Source organism: Etheostoma cragini, chromosome 2, assembly GCF_013103735.1.
Source record: "Etheostoma cragini isolate CJK2018 chromosome 2, CSU_Ecrag_1.0, whole genome shotgun sequence".
Taxonomy (NCBI): Eukaryota; Metazoa; Chordata; class Actinopteri; order Perciformes; family Percidae; genus Etheostoma; species Etheostoma cragini.
The window spans coordinates 15841657-15860082 of NC_048408.1; the positions used below are offsets into that span (position 1 = coordinate 15841657).

The following is an 18426-nucleotide window of genomic DNA, read 5'->3' on the forward strand; positions in this document are numbered from 1 at the left end:
ATGTAATTGTCAACCTACTAACGTGCTGAAAAACACTAAGCGGGTATAATGTTCCCCATCTTAATTCAGCGTGTTAGCATGCTAACATTTGTTAAGTAGCACTAAACATAAAGTTCAGCTAAGGCTAATGGAAATGGCATAAGGTTGGCAGGGCACAAACCAAAGTATTGGAAATATTGACCTGATGGTGGAACTAGAGGAAAAGCTCAAGGATCACCAAAGTTATTCCACTTGTCCTTTATGGGGACCTGAAAGTGTGTACAAAATTCCATGTCAATCCATCTAATAGTTATTGAGATATTTCAGTCTAATTCCAAATGGTGGACCAGCAGCACAATGCACTGGCAATAAAATGTGTGGTGTTACTGTAGTACTAGGCAGATGCTCAACACTTAAACTGTGAGTTGACAGAAACCTAAACAGTGTGTTTTTGTTTATGCGCTCCACTAGACAGAGGCACAGGTCAGTCTGTGTGATGCCATCTATCAGACAAGTTATTGATTGTTTCCTTGAGACTTCAGCCAGTCTGGTGTCAATTATTTTTGCCACAGACACAAGAGCAATGCCATTAATAATTAAAAGTGTATTTTAAATATGATTGTGTTACTATTATTATTCTCTTTTTTTGTGACTTTATTCATTTACGTAATATGTTGAAACCACTACATCTTAAAGCCTTTTAAAAGGGTTTATAACACTTCATAGCTTCTCTGTATTTTATATCTCTTGCCATTGTGAAGCTGTCCATTCAAAATAAACTGTGGATGAACTGTGTGTACATGTACTTACATGTTTACTTTGTTGTTCATGGAGTTCATTCACTCACTCAGTAAGTCAGCAACTGAATCATCAATGATTATAGCATATGTGCGTACAAGAGGCTCTAGGGGGATTGAAATCTCTTAAGAAACTAAACTGGGTTAATTTGTCTGTTGTCCAGCTAAACTGTGTTTAGAGCTGTGTGTGTGTGTGTGTGTGTGTGTCTGTGTGTGTGTGTGTGTGTGTGTGTGGGCCATGTTTAACTACATTTGTGGGGAACAAAAACTGGGAATACAGTATACTTATGGGGTCCTGACAGCTTTGTGGGGACAAAATGCTGGTCCCCTTAACGTTAAAGGGCTGTTTGAGGAATAAGACTTGGTTTTAGGAATAGGGTTAGAGTTAGGTTATGGTTAGGGTGAGGGTAAGGGATGAGGTTAGGCATTTAGGTTTGATGGTTAGGTTAGGGTAAGGGGCTAGGGAATGCTGTATGTCGTTGACTGGTCCCCACAAAGATAGGCAGACACACTGGTGTGTGTGTGTGTGTGTGTGTGTGTGTGTGTGTGTGTGTGTGTGTGTGTGTGTGTGTGTGTGTCTGTGTGTGTTTCTGTGTGCGTGCGTGCGTGCTTGCGTGCATTTGTGCGTGTCCTCTTTATCATGGCTTAAATGATTGCAATGATTGTAAACATTTTAGTTTTCCTGAAAATATCAACCTGTTCTCAATGTCTGCCTTTTCTTGTTATGAAGAAACTCAGGAGCAGCTTGAATCTGGACACATGAAGAATTTCGGGAGACGATAATGACTTATACAGAAGCATTTAATTAAATCTAACCACAACCTAGTGTTGTGTAGTGCCAACTCTGAGGATTTCTGCCTTTCCAATGCGTATTGAACTGAAATGCTGGTGGTGTAGCTGAACCATCAACGCAAATAAAGACTTTATGGCATGGGCAAATATGCTTACTTAAATCATGAACCTAAATACCTCAGCACAGACCAAAGACAATGTCAGCTTGATCACACTGCCGGATAGTCTATCCTTAGGTGTTATGGTTTATTCAACAGTGTCTTCCCTGTGTGTCTGGGCGTTATCTAATTCCAGAGACCTTCTGAGACAGAGACACACAGGCCCAATCATTTTCTTATCATTCAGCTGCTCCGTCTCCTTCAACTCTCCAAAGTGGACATATGGTCTAGTCTAAAAGTGTTTCCAAATTGAACACGTTGGGTTTTAACCTTTGACTTGAATATGCCTTAGGGTAGTCTCAATTTTGCGCATGAGTGTGTAAGCTGAAAATGACATCACATTTCTATGATCTATGCCATTGAAGGTGCTAATAGATTTCTGCTAATAGTGTGCATTCACACTATTGACGCTGGTTATTAGTTTATCTTTCTAAACAGATTGAGGGAAATACATTCTGGGTGTGGAAAACCAATGATTTTACAGTAGATGTGTGAAGCAATGAAAAGGGATTTTGTATGCAAAAAAACACAAAAATGGACAGTTTTGTAAACTGTGTACATACATTATGCATAGCAAATTAGATTTATACCATAACGCAAACTGCAGGGACAGGGAGTAAAACCATGTTTAACAACAGGTCATCACAGGTTTTATTCTTTACTGGACCAATAAGCAAGGCCTAAGTTAGACAAAAGGTACAGCACATCCACCATTCACGCTCTGGAGGAAGCCTTTAAAGTCCAAACATCACATTAAAAAGTTACTAAGAAAGGTAATAATTCATGCTTTTTCTTCAAGTTTCACAAAGAAGCATTTCACAATTTATGTAAACCAATTTCTTGACACCTAGACCAGAAAAAACACCAAAAGGTTGTTTCATAAGTATTTAAGGTGAATCTGCTGGTGCTCTTATTGTAACGGAAAATAGCCTCATCTGGTCGCCTAAAACGTAATGTATGTAACGTAATGCCTATAGCTGGATGTCAGGCTGTAAGCTAATCCATAATGGAGAGCCCATGCATGTTCAAGGCAAGGCTTAGATTGTCTTACCGCTCTACTGCTCCGTCACACATGCAAGCAAACCTGACGTTAACTAACCGGGAGGCTTTGATGAATTTCTGTGCTTGTGTGCGTGTGTGATTAAACGGATAATTTGTGTGCAGTGACCTTGTCCTCTTTATGTCAAAGCACAAAACAACAATGAAGCAGCACAACCGCCCCCCCACACACACACACACACACACACACACACACTACAATACTGACACACATATAAAATAGTCTTCATTTGTTGCATTAAAGTAAAAATGAGGTGAATCATGGGTAATGCCTGAGGTCCATCAGTGATGGAAGATAAATGTTATCATGGTGGTACAAAGATGATGAGGAAGGAAGCTGTCAGGATGCCTTGGCGATGATGAGGATGCTCATGAGGAACACCATGATGAAGAAGATCCACATGAAAAACCTATCCATCACCTTTGCAACCTTCTTCCACTCTGCTGCCTTGACACAATTGGCTTTCTGCTCGCGGAAGCAGTTGGTGATGTACTGGATGTTCTTCACCACCTGAGGATGAGACAGATAGAAGAAACTAAATCAAGCACTTAAAGACACTTTAGAAGAAGAAGAGTAATAGATGAGTTGGTAAAGTGAGGAAGTGGAGATGCTGTGGTGATGCACCTGTTTATGTTGGAGGCAGGGGCAGCAGCCGGGGCAGGCTGGGACTTGAAGTTTCTTTGTGGGATAAAGGACCTGATCCTTCTGTCCTCCATTCAGGTGCTGGAGGTTTTGTGGATGGTGGGGGACCTGGTAGTCCAGTTCATCCCTCCTGATGTGGTAGTAGTGCTGTCTGGGGTCTCGCTTCCCCTCGCCACTCTCCAGTCTGGAAGCGTGGTTGTAATGGTGACGGCTATTGTTGGTGTTGCCGTTTGCCTGGCCTTTGTGATGATGCACACCGTGGCTGTTGTTGTACTTGTACGGATCGCTGTCGTGATGATAGTCATGAAAATGGTCATCGATGTAGCTGCACTTATCGTTCACAGGTTCCTCGGGGTACAGCAGGGTCCTCTCACTCTCCGCCGTGGTGCAGTTCTCCCCCACCTCATAGACGAAGAAGATTTTAGACATGTAGTCTATGATGAGCACCTTAGCCCAGTGAGGGACAGGCTTGGCCTCCGCACCACAGAAATGAATGTTCATGATAAAGATGGTAAGAGAGGTGGAGGCCGTGATCATAGTCATTGTGGCTATGTAGTACTTCCCTGGAGGAGAGGACAAAGGACAGAACAAATTTATGAAGAAGAAAGGCAACGCATACTAGGGGTGGGAAAAATAAACGATTGTTAGATGCATCATGATTCTCTCTAGAACGATTCAATGCTCAATTCTGAAGTTAATCGAGTATTAAATTTTTTTTAAACTAAATGTACCAATCAGAGTGACTGAAAGAGGATGGGATAATGGACAACAACTTACATTAAAAAACACATATAGGATGTTTATCTAATTTATCACATTACATCTGACCACCTCATGTTTCATGTTCTAAGAAGCCAATAATCCACCTTTAAACATGACTGTGACATGGAAGATTACTTTGAGAGATGGTGATTTTCACAAGCATGTCTAAGGCTTAAGCACGGAATGATTAGAAAATAAATACCTCAGCAGACAAAACATTTCCTATGTTGAAATCTAACAAACTCGGATTTATATGTATATTTTTTTAAATCATGCATGGAAATGCACATAAAAATATTGTTGCCTCGAGATGCATCAATAATCGATCTAGAACCAAATCGTTGGCTTTGGAATCAGAAACCATTCAAATGTAATCGTTAGGTGCCAAGAGAATCCCACCCCTAACACATACATGGCAGCCCTAATGTGTAGACTACGAGACTGAACATTCACTTCATTAGCAATGATCTGGAAAGACATGCCATGGGAATCTGTTGTCCTAGATACATCTTTAAACATAGACATAACCTATTTAACAGCCAATTTAGTCTACAAGTTGCATTATTGAGTTTTAAATGGAAGCCAATTTCTGCCAGGAAAATGGATGAAAAGTAATTCATGATAAATATACTCACAGTGAGTCAACATTATGGATAAGACAATTGTTGGACTTAATTGTCAAAATTGAGGGACGTGTCCAAAATCTAGACTTAGTAGGCAAGTCTCATGATGTGGACTTACCATGAATATTGTTGTCTTTACAAACCATAACGTTTCATCAATTGTATTCTTACAAAGTTTAAATAGTTCAATAAGGAGGCAGAATCAAATGCACAGAGAATAATTCCAACCTATATAGGGCATGCTCTCTGCAGGAGGCATGCTCTCAGCCACCAACAACTGGAACACAGTGAGCGCCAGCAGCACTGTGACACCGAGGGAAACCTTCTCCCCAGAGTCGGCCGGCAAGTAGAAGCCCAGCGGGGCCAGGAACGAGATGAGGAAGCAGGGCAGGAGCAAGTTGAAGATGTAAAAAGAGGAGCGGCGCTTCAGGAGCAGGGTATAGGTGATTTCAGTGTAAGGGTCAGAGCAGCAGCCGTATATCATGACGTTTCTAACTGCCGGCATGCCGTGACACTCCCACTCTACGTTCTCCACAAAGTCAGACAGGTCCCCACTGTCCATCCCCAAACTGATGTCCACCTGTGTAGAGGACACACATTGTGGGTATCAATATGCTAATGTTATGTGGACGCAGAAACTAACAACTAGAATTCCCCCCACATATACTTTAAAACCAAGAAGTTATTCACTTTTTATTCATGAACTGAGGCCAATAACAGGTAGTAAGCAAGATGGTGGGACATAACCTGTACGCCTTTTTTTATTCCCAGGATCGCAAAGTCATGACCTGCCCTACTCTTCCTCTGATTGGTTCAGTTAATTAGGTTTGGGCATAAGGAGTGTGCTTGGTTAAGGTTAGGGTAAAAGTACCAGGGTTAGCCAATCAGAGGCAGAGTAGTGTGGGTCATGCCTTCACCACCATAGATAAAAAATATGACAACCCCTCCTGGGCCAAGAGATAGATAATCATATAGATAGATAGATAAACAAACAAAATACCTACTGTGTAAACTATTTTGAGTTCCAGTTCCACCAAAGGAACACATATGTCAGAATAAAATGCTCTGTCATCCTATTTGGCTTTTGCGCCTTAAAATGTTGGTTTATCCAAATTATAAAAAATAAAGTTGGACAAAAGATGTTTTTAAAACATCTTTTGCTTTAATGCTTCAGTTCTGCTCTTCGCCCTCCTTGAAACCTCAAGTGAAGAAAACCTGCAACAACTGATTACTTGGTCCCTTGGAGGCAGCATAAACTAATTGTGAACACAATATTAACATATCACCACCTTTTAATAAGCAAACATACAAATAATGAAACATTTTTTAGAAGTTACATTTCAAGGTCATAAGGGAGGCTTTTAGGAAGGTGTTCCTCTTAGGAGAAGTCTCTCTGATTCATCAGACTTAAGCATTTACAGCCTAAATAATAGACCGTCTTAAATCCAGAATATCAACTGATTCCAACTAGATAGAAGGTATGATCTCTGTCTTGTTCACCCCAGTCACCCCCTTTCTTAAACACACCTGGTTGCCATTGTAGGTCCAGGAGCCAAAGGTGAGTTTGCATTGCTGCCAGTCGAAGGGGAAGTAGGAGACATCCACCACACATGTGCTCTTTGTGATGGCTGGAGAGTCCCAGACGATCTCTCCATTATACCGCAGCTTCACATTAGTGCTGGATGCACCTGAAGAGTCCTCATCTGCCCTACACAGATATACAAAGGAAAGGATCTATCAGTCAGATCCACACACTGCTGCAGTATAAGTGCACTGAGGGCAGTCTCTTGTTACTGACTTATTGTAGAGTACGATATCTGGCTTCCAAACCAGGTCGCTGGGGATATTTATCATCTCAAGGTTGTCATAGTCCTCCTTGTTCCACTTCAGGTAGGCGTCATGCCAGACCAGCCTTATCCACAGGTACGTGGTTAACACCTGGTTCCTCTCATCCTACACACATACAAAGACATTGAAAAAGAGAGATAGACAACATCAAGTTCCTGAATAACTAATTCTAACAGACTGATTGCAGCCAATTCTTTTTACTCCAGTGCAATTCTATTCAGTGCTGGCCTCTGGTGGTCTCTAGAGGAACAGAAGACTGAAGGCAGCACTGTTTGTACAGTGTGAGAACCAAACATTTGTATGTGAATTTCTTTAGACCAATCAGAATCAACAAGGGCGGTGCTAAACTTTGCACAGAGCCACTGCAAAATAGTTGTGCAAGAGAAAACTCAGATCAGACAGCTAGTCTAGCAAGCTGTCTCAATTTACCATGCAGGGATCTGAGGAGCAGTCAACAATAGTCCCCCCAGAATGCAGAGTTACTTATGGTTCCTAAAGTCTCACTGTCACCACATTTAAGAGTCAACTTTCTGCTTTGATAAAGCTTATAGTTGGGGACTGAGGAGTTGCAGTGTTCAACCAGACCAGCGGGCACTCCTTCTCTGCTTCTCTTTATAGTCATCAGATTCATATACCAATCAATGATATAATCAAAGTAGAGGGAGGCAGGGCAGTACAGCCCGACTAGGGTCCCCTCTTTACCCTGTCTCTCTTAATTATGCTGTTATAGCATCAGGCTGCCAGGGGACTTCCTTTGACACACTGATCTCATCTCTCTTCTCACTTTCCATCTGTGTGCATCCATGTCCCAGAAAAAGCTTGTTAGTAACTTAGCTCTGGGGAGTTTATTCCCTGGAGTCCTTGTGTTTTCTTTGTTTTTCCGCACAACACATTTCTTTGGATTAGGGTGGCACCTAAATCATGGCCATCATTTAACACCCTGCAGTCCCCTGCTATGCCATTAACTACTAAAACTTCTATTTCTGGTCATGGTGCCACTGTTGTTCCACTTTATTGTGACTTTTGCCAATGTTCATTACTGCCCCCAACCAGCATTTGCAGACACTGCCTACCAAGAGCCTGGGTCTGTCCGAGGTTTCTCCATAAAAGGAAGTTTTTTACACCACCACGGTTTCTTCTTAAAATAGAGTTTTTCCTTGCCACTGTCGCACTAAATGCTTGTGCTTGGGGGAATTACTGGAATTGTTGTGTCTTTGTAAATTTAAGAAAGTGGTCTAGGCCTACCCTATCTGTAAAGTGTCTTGAGATTACTCTTATTATGATCTGATACTATAAACAAAATTGAATTGAATTGAATTGAATAAATTCACTAGAAAGAAAGCGGAAGAAAACGGAAAATACATGCATCCGGCGGAATTTTATGCAGCACCGGAGCAATCCTGGAAGTGGAATGGTAAGGATATGGACTATGTAGCTCTTGACCACGACCAAATTAAAAGGGCCCTCCACTGATTTACATGTTAATTCATTAGTCACTGGGAGGACTACACAGCCTGTGGCTCTAGAGGATCTTTGTCAGAGTCTGACTCAAGTGACATCGCCCAGGTATCTAAGCTCGGGAACGGAGACTGCAGATATGTAACTGAAAGCTTGAGTTACAAACTGGAAGTTAACCAGTCAGGGAGGATCTAACAAAACAGGCAATAGAGTTGCATGAAGGGACTCATGTGTGGGACCCAAAGTTTTTGGAGGTAGATGAAAATTCTTGGCCTCTGCTGCATTTGTTCTGACCTTTCTTTTTTTAAATCATTCTTCCCAAGTCCTATACTTTATGAAAGTGAAGTACATTAATTTACCTCTAACTAACCTAATATATAACTTAATTAATATTCCTTGCCAACATGGTTCTGTCAGTCTCTGCATACCTTTGATACCAGAAAAGTGACCTAATAATTCTTTATTCTTGTTTGATCCTATAAAAGTGAACTTACAATTCTTAATTATTGTTTGTACACTTATTCTAATGTTTATTCCTTATTTAAGCCTGTGTTAAGGACAGTGTATGCCACCATGCAAAGGCACTGACCACATTGTTGAAGTTTCAATTGGTGAAAATTAATGTTTCTTAATATGTCATGTAGTTCTTTTATGTGTGTATATATTGAGATTAAATAAATCTAATTTTATAAAGAAAAGAGTATGCCATACTGCATTTTACTTCAATTATTGTATGAGCATGCGACAATTAAAACCATTGAATTTTTTATCTTTAAATCTTGAATCTGTGGCAGTTTGAAATCAGCCATAGACAACAAAAGATCTTGATCTCTGTTTTCCTAGTACCACTTTGATCCTTTTGGAGATGTATCCTCTTAATGTTTGAAGCAGCCACAGGTAAACCCAGCTTTACATGTTCTGTCTTTGATTTCTATATTTCATTCAGTGAATCGGTCCTGTAGCTTAAATGAATTGTTGGAACAAGAAGGTACTGCATATGTGTACTGTATATGTGATATTGTCCGCCAGGGTGAAACAACTTAAAGACCATCTGAAGAGATTCTTGTAAATGGTCGCATATTATAACTTTAAATCTATGATGAGTACTGAAACATACAGTATTTGAATTTCCTGTCTACTAACCATATCTTTGATCTGTGACAGCGTGATCTGCAGGGAGACATTGAGGGCTTTGTCTGTTTCATCCACTGGCCTCAAAGCACTGGAGTAGTCCTCCATCAGGTCAGCCAGAAGTTTTCGGGCAAACTGACCCTGAGCACAATGGGACACTGAGGGGGCAAGAGGAGAGCAGAGGGTGGTTACAACAGCAAAGGTTACAAAAAACTAAATGTCAGGGAATTGCAGAAACAAGAGCAGAAAATAAGTCAGAGTTGGCTTTACAATGTCAGTCAGATTTAAAGATCAAACCATAAATGAGCCATCACGCAGAACTGACCTTGCACCAAAAGGCCGATCCACACCAGCAGTACTGCCTTCCTCATTTTCAACCAGTCACAATCAGAAGGATCAGTTATTCTGCAAAGGAGTCCCTGAAAAAGCCTGAATCCAAATCCAGAGCATCACTCTATTCTGATCTCCATTCTCCCCTGCTGAAGCTGAGCAGGACTAAAATAAATTCTTAAAATGTTACATCCTGTAAGAAGCTCTGAATGCTTCGGTTGTTGTTAGTTGCAATTTGCCTCTCCGTCACTGTCTCTCTGTGTGTGATCGTTGCTCTAGAACAAGACCTGGGGCTATCACACACACACACACACACACACACACACACAGGTACACTGCAGTGTCACATTGCTCACAGTCACTGGGTGAAATACGATGCCTGCAGCCCAATCCACTTGGGTACATGACCACAAGCTGTACCACACACACACACGCATTCACGCATGCACGCACGCACGCATGCACACACATACACACAACCTTACTGCAGTACACAGCTAATGACATGTGTCAATCACACACATACAGTGACACTTTCTTAGCTATCTTAGGTCATTCAAGATGAACACACACATGTCATGACACATGTCATACACGTTACATGGCCATGAACTTCACACATCAAGGATTAGGTTTCACCAGGTAAATTATAATCTTTAACAATACTGTATATACAGTTAAGCTGTACTGTGGTAGTAGATCCACCAGAAGAGTAGATGTTATCCTCTCTGTGTCTGTAGGCTGCAAGAGATCAGTGACCAGAAACGGAGGCCTACTGAATAAGTTTGCAATATTGACCAGCAGTAGGGACATCTTTAAGGTTTAACGCACATTTATTTATTTATTTAATTATTGTTAAATACTGCTGATTATCATGCACTGTTGTGAAGTGTTGATGGATTGATATGCCAGTGGAAAAACAATCCACTTGTCACTTTTACCACTTGTTCACTTCAAGATTTTAAGATACAGAATTGTTGTGGATGTTGTGTTGTTCTGGGTGTGTAGTTGTGTATAGGTGTATAGTTGTAGTTGTATAGTATCCATCTATCTAAATATTGAATGTTTGATATGTATATATCGTTAGGTTCTTTTATATGTTGTCCTCAAACATTAACTAACTATTCAAAAAGACATCACAGAGGTTAGTTAGTGAAGTAGACCAGTAAGACAAAAGGTTTCTGGTTAAATTATCTTTCCCCAAAAAGGAGACAAGATGCTGGTCGAGAGTTGGTAGATTGGGTAAATGTAAATGGGATGAAGAGTGTTACTGAAAGATGGCAAAAAAATACTTGCTAAACTTTAAAAACATATTATTTATGCAGCAAGCCTTTTATCCTACAATGTCCAAAAATGCTGCACATTAGTTCAGGTTTGACAATATACAGTATTTATAAAGAATTTAGATAAATCATTTTTTATTATACATTGAAATACACATGGACGTATGGATAAACATTCAGAGCCCAGAGAAATAACTCTTGTAGACACTAATCTAAAGCGTATTAATTTGGGTGTGATGACTGTATTTGTAATATTTAGAACATATTTTTAATTTGAGAACCGCCAAGACCAAACGTATTTTTGCTCATGAGGCAGTTGTACCTGGAAGACAAAAGATTGGGTTATCTTTTAAAAATCTTCACAAGTTTCTAGCAGCCAATTTTAAATCAAAACTTTTGCAGCAAACAACATCAGTAAGAATTGTTACTGACATTGTTCTGCTGTGTTATTCTGCAGATTACTGCACATGATGATGTGTTAATGTGTCACTGAGTTTCTGTGGTACTGAGCTAGCATAGGACAGGTGTTTCCTGTGTGTGTGTGTGTGTGTCTGTGTGTGTGTGTGTGTGTGTGTGTGTGTGTGTGTGTGTGTGTGTGTGTGTGTGTTAGTGTGCGTGTGTGCGTGTGTGTGTGTGTGTGTGTGTGTGTGTGTGTGAGTGTTTGTGTGCATGTGTGTGTGTGTGTGAGAGAGAGATGGATAGACAGACAGGCAGAAAAGGAGTAAATGTGTGTTTGTATTCTGAAAAAATGTATAATATAATGCATACACTGTGCAAAAAGAAGAGGCGCTATGAGCTTGAAAATGAGAGTGATGGCGTACCTCACTCTCATTTACATCATGTGTGTCTGTGTTTTTTCAGTAAATTGGGAAGAGAGTGGGGCAGAAGACAGTGGGGGCGCTTTAGAGGGTGAGACAGTGAGAGACCGACAGAAAGACAGAGACACAAAGAACAACAGAAAAAGCAAAAAGTAGTGGCGTAGCAGCAGCTAAGGAAGTGTGTCTGCATACAATGATACAGCAATGTTAAATGAACAGTGCTTGTCTGCAGTACATAGTAGAAGTCATTTTAGGTAAACAGTAAGTTGTGTGGTTGACTTGATTAAGTCTGACATTCTACAGTGTTCCAGTGTTCCACAGCATATGAATGTGGGTGAATGGTTCCTTTTACGTATACGTGCGTATGTAAAAGTAGTCACTAAGACTAGAAAAGCGCTATATAAGAACATTGTAGAAATAAGGGTAACAGAGCCTGCGTAAAAGGTAAAGAGTAAAAGTCCTGCATTTAAAATTTTATTTAAGTGAATGTACAAATGTATTGCAATCAAAATACCCTAAAATTACCACAAGTATAAGCACTCATTATGCAGAATGGCTCATTTCAGAAAATGTGAACTATATAATTGGATAATATTTAATGATGCATATATGCATAATAATCATCTTGATCGTTTAAAATTTTGCGGCAGGTAAAGTTGGGGACATTATGAATGACTTCATGTAATGCTGGATTGCTTGTGTACCCCACCCCCCCCCCTCCATTGATTCTAGTTTGTGTTGTTAATCTTATTTTATCTTACAGTAGTTGAGCACATGTACTTAGTTCCCTTCCACCTCTGCAGCTGGTAAGAGCTGGCATGAGCTGATTTATTTGTCATAGTCGGAAAAGGCACAGCATTAGCAGATTAACGATGACACTGTTTCATTTAAATTTAGCACTAAACCATGTCAATGAGAGCAATACCATAACCCAGGAACAACACCTACATGAAATGAGGACATTACTAATGTTATAAGTTACTGTACACATGTGCACCTCTGTCACGACATGTCAAAATGTCTGCTGTGAAAAATGTTAACTTATCAGTATGGATAACACAACAGAGGCCCTTAAGAAGTATGTCAGAGAGAGAGTGTGTGTGTGTGTGTGTGTGTGTGTGTGTGTGTGTGTGTGTGTGTGTGTGTGTGTGTGTGTGTGTGTGTGTGTGTGTGTGTGTGTGTGTGTGTGTGTGTGTGTGTGTATGTGAGGCATTGCGGTAGTTGTGGGAGAAGAGAGCACAATGAGAGATGAAAGATCTGGCCACAGCAGGCTGTCAAACATGTTAAACTCAAAGCATTTTCTTTTTGTCAAAACTACAAACATGCAGACAATATTGAAACAAATACCATATTTTGAGTATGATATATAATATAGTAAACTCAATAGGAGAGTTGTTTTGGAAATCAATCTGAACATGCTCGGCGTGTCTTTGTCAAATATTTAGTGTCCTAAACAACTTTTAAAAAGAGAATAATAATTTGAGGTTTATGGAAATAAAATAATAAGAAGTACTAATATATATATAAAATGTCCAATATTAAGTGGTTAATCAGTATGCTCTAAGAAGTTTTGGCATTTTGTCATACCATGTCAAGCAAGAGAGACTTTCATAAAGTTAATACCATGTTCATGTGGACTGTCCTGTGCCTTTGTTACCTACATAACCTCTGTATGATGAGGGTAAATGTATGGTTATGTATTTAAGCACATAAGTAAGTCCGTGCACATTGACTGTCTGAGTAAACGTGTGGGAGAACTGAGTAACTTAGAGTTGCTGTGTGTGTTTGCACAAGTTGACTTTTTATTGTGTGTTGGGATGTGGTTAAGTGTTTTCAACATATCCTTGAAAAGCCTGTGTTGTGTCTCTCATCCTCAGCAGCTATGAACACCACATTAGACAGAGAAATGTAGAGAAAGAGCGGGAAAGAAGCATGGGGGAGGGGGGGAACAGCTTTTCTGAGCTTTTTCCTAGTTGTTTGCTGTTCCCGGTTGTCTTTTTTGTGCTTTCATTATCATTCAGCTTCTATAAATCTTCAACACAGCCTTCATTTTCTCATATCAACGTCTCACATCAATATTCAAACCTCTGGACGTACACATAGACCCTTACATAGATCACATTAATGGACACAAACTTATTCTGTACCTACTTATACAAGACTGCAATGGTATGTTTTAGGTCCTAAGGATAAACCATCCACTAAACTTAACTAGGAGTGATGTAAAGATTCAAAGTCACACGTGGGATCTACTACCTTTTAGACCTTCTAGATTACTTTACGTCTCCATCTCTTCTCTATTGTGGGTCAGGCCAGGTACGTTGTGTGTGTATGTTCGCTATGCTTTGTCACACTAGATATGTGTTGTTGTCATTGACGAAGCTGTCTTTCTTAATCTTTCACAACTCTTCCGTTATTTTCATGTCTCGCCACTCAATTAAGCATTCATGAATACTGTATTAAAGACCCACAGTACATATGTTGAACTGCACTGTTTAATGGCTTCGTAGACAAAATTGTTTGACCTACTCATCATTCAACCAAATCCTTTGATAATCTGGTCAGAATCAGAGATGGGATACCACTCCAAAAAAAATAAAATCACAATTTAAATCATAAAAATGTACAAATTACATTACTTGTATTTACATCTAATATAATGTAAAATCCAATACAGATTTCATACATAGGTTTGGCAAATGGTAGTGAAATACTCCCCACTGTACGTGTTTTGATATGACGTACAGTATATATGGAATACAAAAGATGTAATACAAGTATATGCATTACACACATTATACTGCATTATACTCTATGAAATATGTCTGTGGCCAAAATAATATAAACACAAAACACCTACAGAGTGTATAAATTATACCTTTTATATGATTCTTATGGAGTTTATTTGGGTTCAGACAAAGTCAAGAAAGGCAAAAAAAGGAACTTTCATAATAAATGCACACTTATATTCAAATCCAATGCCATCTCCTTCAAAAAGATAGAAAGGGAAACCAAGGGGATAACACCGCCATCATTAGGGAAAATGAGCATGCAGTCATTTTCACCCCAACCCCTTCATGATGGCTGTCATTTTCCCGTCCTCAAATACTTATTATTATAGATTATTTCCCAGTTTTCTTCTGCAATGGGTAAAACTCTATGGATGTCAATTAAACAATACTGTGTCAATGTAATGAATCCTTAGTTTTAATATATGGAACAGGGACATATGCAAGATTCATAGTAGCAGGTTATGTCTTCAAATGTTTCTTATATTTTCTAAAATAGGTATACAGTTAAATAAAATTAAAATGCAATTTTTTTAAATCCACAAAAGCTGCTTATATGTGGCATATAGTTTCAATAAAAAGTGTAAACATTTCAGATAATGTTTATGTATCATGTCCCTTTACTTTATTGTAGAATTTTAAAAGAAAAGTTTCAATCCTCTACTAATTTTAAATTATAAAACAAACTACTCAATTATATTTAGTTTATATCAAGACAAACTTTTTGTACATGTTTGTTTTTTATCAATGATTGATGTTTGTTGACTGTCATGAAGAAGTGAAATTTCATTTCAATGCAACCGATGTCTGTGTATACATTTCAAACAATAAAAACACAGATATCTTATAAATAGATTTGAAAGTTATATAGCACATAAAATGCATGTATAACCGAGAGAAACATATAGCCTGGTTCAACCTACTGACAGTTTCCTGTTCAGGTCAAATGAAATGTTATCATCTCTGGAGAATTAATTGAGCTTTTTTAGAGCCCGATGCAGCACATATGGACCCGTTGGTTCTCGCTGAGCTAACACCCACATTTCCCCATTCTAAAGAGTTCAAGTCAGCTGTGTCTTTAATTGAAGCATTTATGGAGCATTTCAGAAAAATGAAAATTTCTCCAATGGCCCCTCTAAAACCAATTCACAAGCAGATCAAATAATGACTCTTTTCTTCACATCTCTCCCTGGATCACCCAAAAATAGAACTTTTACCAGCTTACATCTGCATGACTAAATCAAAGTATTCTTTTTTTTTAGTATGAGTTTAGAGACGGTTTTTGTGGCGGACAAGACACACGGTTAGTGAAAAAGAACCCTACGTATGTGTGGAGCAATACAACTTTGGGTTCTAGTACCTCTACAGGCCCTTTCTGAGTTTGAACAGCACACTGGGTTGCATTATTGAAAAAGTCTAAGGTCAAAGGTCAAAAGACCTTGCATTGGTTAATGCTGAACATTCGTCTCCTGGCCTGTTTTCTGGCCTGGTTTACGGCCGTCCGCACTGCATGCTCAAACACCTGTTGCACACCACGGTTGCTTAAGGAGGAGCACTCCAGGTAGCCTTTAGCGTTCACTTCTTGAGCCACACGTTTCCCCTCCACCGCTGAGATGCAGCTGGCCCGATGCACCCCCATCTCCCGCAGATCCGTCTGGGTGGCTACAACCAGCACTGGCACTTTGGGCAAGTTCTCTCGAATCTCAGCCATCCACTTATGCCGAATGCTGGCCAGCGAGTTAGGGTTGGCCACAGAGTAGCAGACGAGGACGACGTCGGCCTGCTGGTAGGATCTTGGTCGGATTTGTCTGAAGTTATCATTGCCCGCCGTGTCCCACAGCCCCAAGCTGATCTGAACACCGTCCATATACACCTCCACCCCTGTGTTCTCAAACACTGTTGGCTTGTACGTGTCCGGGAAGGTCTCTGAGGTGAAGCGGACCAGCAGCGCCGTCTTGCCCACCGCACTGTCCCCGACCAGAACACACTTCACCGACATCTCTTCCAGGCCGTCCATGTTTGCCGGCGACAGTCTCTTTTCCACTAGATTTTAATGGTTCTATGGGGGAAAAAAGTCTTGTAGAGGATCACGAGGTAAGTCGGTGATCACTCATCTGTATGTGTTGTACTTAATAGCAGTATTTGTAGCCCTGCCTCGTGGTATCTCCACACCTAGAGATGTCAGTGGTCATTCAGCTTGTTGACTGACTGATAACGTCTCTCTTTTCCGAGTCCTTAACCAACTCTCATATGGAGAAGTTTTTGTACAGTCAGCAGTTCTCCAGCAGTGAGCTTCATACACGCTTCACATAACGTCTTACTTAGTTCTTCAGTACCCCTCGGCTCATCTCATTTCTGCTGGGTCCCTGCAGCGTGGTCAGGTGTTGGTCCTTCTCGCTAATGATGGCCGTCATTCTGTCGACACAGATCGAACCTCTCAGAGTTGAAGAGGGAAATCTACTGAGGTAGAGAGGATGTGTTACAAACACAAGGTATCTGTAAGCACTCTGTTGACTTAATTTTAAAAGACAGAAACTTAATTGCTTTAGCAAATTGTTCATTTAACTGAAACCATGTTCCTCCAGACAGTGGACAGATTCTTCTCATACAACATGCAGCCTACCGTGGAAAACAACTACAGCGTGGATCTTAATTAAATGTTTGGCATGAAAAATATAAAATATCTGCTTAAACAATATCAAAGTGGTCAACTGCTGAGTACTGCACAAGGCAAATGACATCCACTTTTCTTTTCGTAACAGACATTTTAAATTTACATAGAGAGGTTGAAGTGTAAAGTATTACATATATAACAAAGTATACGGAAGTAAAGCGATTTGCTTGGGTGTGACCGAGAATTGACAACTTGATCCTGATCCTTTAACAGGGGATCATTAACACTTTGTCTGCTGTATTATCAGACACAAAGGCTACCTATGACGGGCCTGTCTCCATTTACGCCACTGAATCTCCCTGATAACCGGTCCTGATTCTGCAGTTTTCTTCATAAACAAAAATGTGATAACGGAAGAGTATGATCTTTGTGTGTTATTGTTTGATATAGTGGTAGTTATAAATCTTGATGTTTTTTTGTTCATGATCAACAAAATACCACTTGTGGTTTCTTATGAATTCTTATTGACAGTTGTATTAAAGAGGCAGAAGTAATAAGTCATAACCTCAAAACTACCTGCCATGACACACACATACACACATTGATGGAAAGACCTCCATCCTGTAAATGGGACATTTTAAACTGTGTTCTTCCACAATTCACTTCCTAAATTATCTCTCAAGAAGAAGTCTTAGTTTTATACTTTCAGTCTACTCTTGAAGCAAGAAGTAGGCTATTAAAAAGATAAAGTAAAAAAATGGATCAAACACTGTTCTTACTTTATGTAACATGCTTTTATTTAATTTTCTACAAATAATTTAAAAAAATCTTACACATTCATAATTATGTTTTTGTTCTAGTGAGAGAGTAAGAACACACCTTGAACATCTCAGATGTTTACTTTATTTAAAAGTTGTAATGTTGAAAGATTAAAGGTTTAGGTTTTTGCCCACATTAGGGGGACTTAATTAAATTTCTGTTTAGATGAGAATAACATAGAATATCGTAGGATAGAAACCTCAGCATCATTGTGTATCAAGACAAAGGAAAAGACAATTACCTTTCTTGTCAGTCTTCTCAATCTTTAACGGGCGGATGCAGGCTGCCGCTTTCTGAAGACTTCACAGCGCAGAGCAAAAAACACCAAACTGTAAAAACGGTTTGTTTTTAATTACAATCTGCCAATCCACATAGGTTTACCCTCAAACGCCGTTGCTAGAGGATAAATTGATTAGAGAAGAAACAAGACACGATCTGAAATATGTTGGCACCTGCCCGACAACGCCGGGGTTGGTAAGTAGAGAAGGGAAGTGAGAAAGTATGAGAGAAAAGAAAAGTAAAA

General features: G+C 39.7%; 2 protein-coding genes across 3 annotated transcripts; both read right to left on the bottom strand.

The window, feature by feature from the left end:
• Positions 1–2286: 2286 nt before the first annotated feature.
• chrna9a (cholinergic receptor, nicotinic, alpha 9a) lies at positions 2287–9851 on the bottom strand. The gene is made up of 7 exons (XM_034858776.1): positions 9576–9851; positions 9263–9408; positions 6612–6766; positions 6341–6521; positions 5042–5393; positions 3411–3991; positions 2287–3296 (listed from the first exon to the last, which is right to left on the bottom strand). The coding sequence occupies exons 1-7, from the start codon at positions 9619–9621 to the stop codon at positions 3126–3128; spliced, it is 1632 nt and encodes a 543-aa protein (XP_034714667.1). The 5' UTR covers positions 9622–9851; the 3' UTR covers positions 2287–3125.
• A 5019-nt stretch (positions 9852–14870) lies between these two features.
• Positions 14871–18426, bottom strand: rhoh (ras homolog family member H). 2 transcript variants are annotated; one of them, XM_034859066.1, is made up of 2 exons: positions 18145–18426; positions 14871–16927 (listed from the first exon to the last, which is right to left on the bottom strand). In XM_034859066.1, exon 2 carries the CDS (start codon positions 16485–16487, stop codon positions 15900–15902), a length of 588 nt encoding a protein of 195 aa, XP_034714957.1. In that variant the 5' UTR covers positions 16488–16927; positions 18145–18426; the 3' UTR covers positions 14871–15899. The 2 variants fall into 2 exon arrangements, with proteins under 2 accessions (XP_034714957.1, XP_034714947.1); XM_034859056.1 differs by having other exon boundaries at positions 14871–16930.

Bases quoted from the DNA above. Each gene is read 5' to 3' on its own strand.
- chrna9a (XM_034858776.1), bottom strand. From the start codon at position 9,621: ATGAGGAAGGCAGTACTGCTGGTGTGGATCGGCCTTTTGGTGCAAG. The intron at 6,767-9,262 runs GTTAGTAGACAG...GTATGTGTGTAG, and splicing joins TGTCACAGATCAAAGATATG to GATGAGAGGAACCAGGTGTT. The intron at 5,394-6,340 runs GTGTGTTTAAGA...TCCTCTACACAG, and splicing joins GGACCTACAATGGCAACCAG to GTGGACATCAGTTTGGGGAT.
- rhoh (XM_034859066.1), bottom strand. From the start codon at position 16,487: ATGGACGGCCTGGAAGAGATGTCGGTGAAGTGTGTTCTGGTCGGGGAC.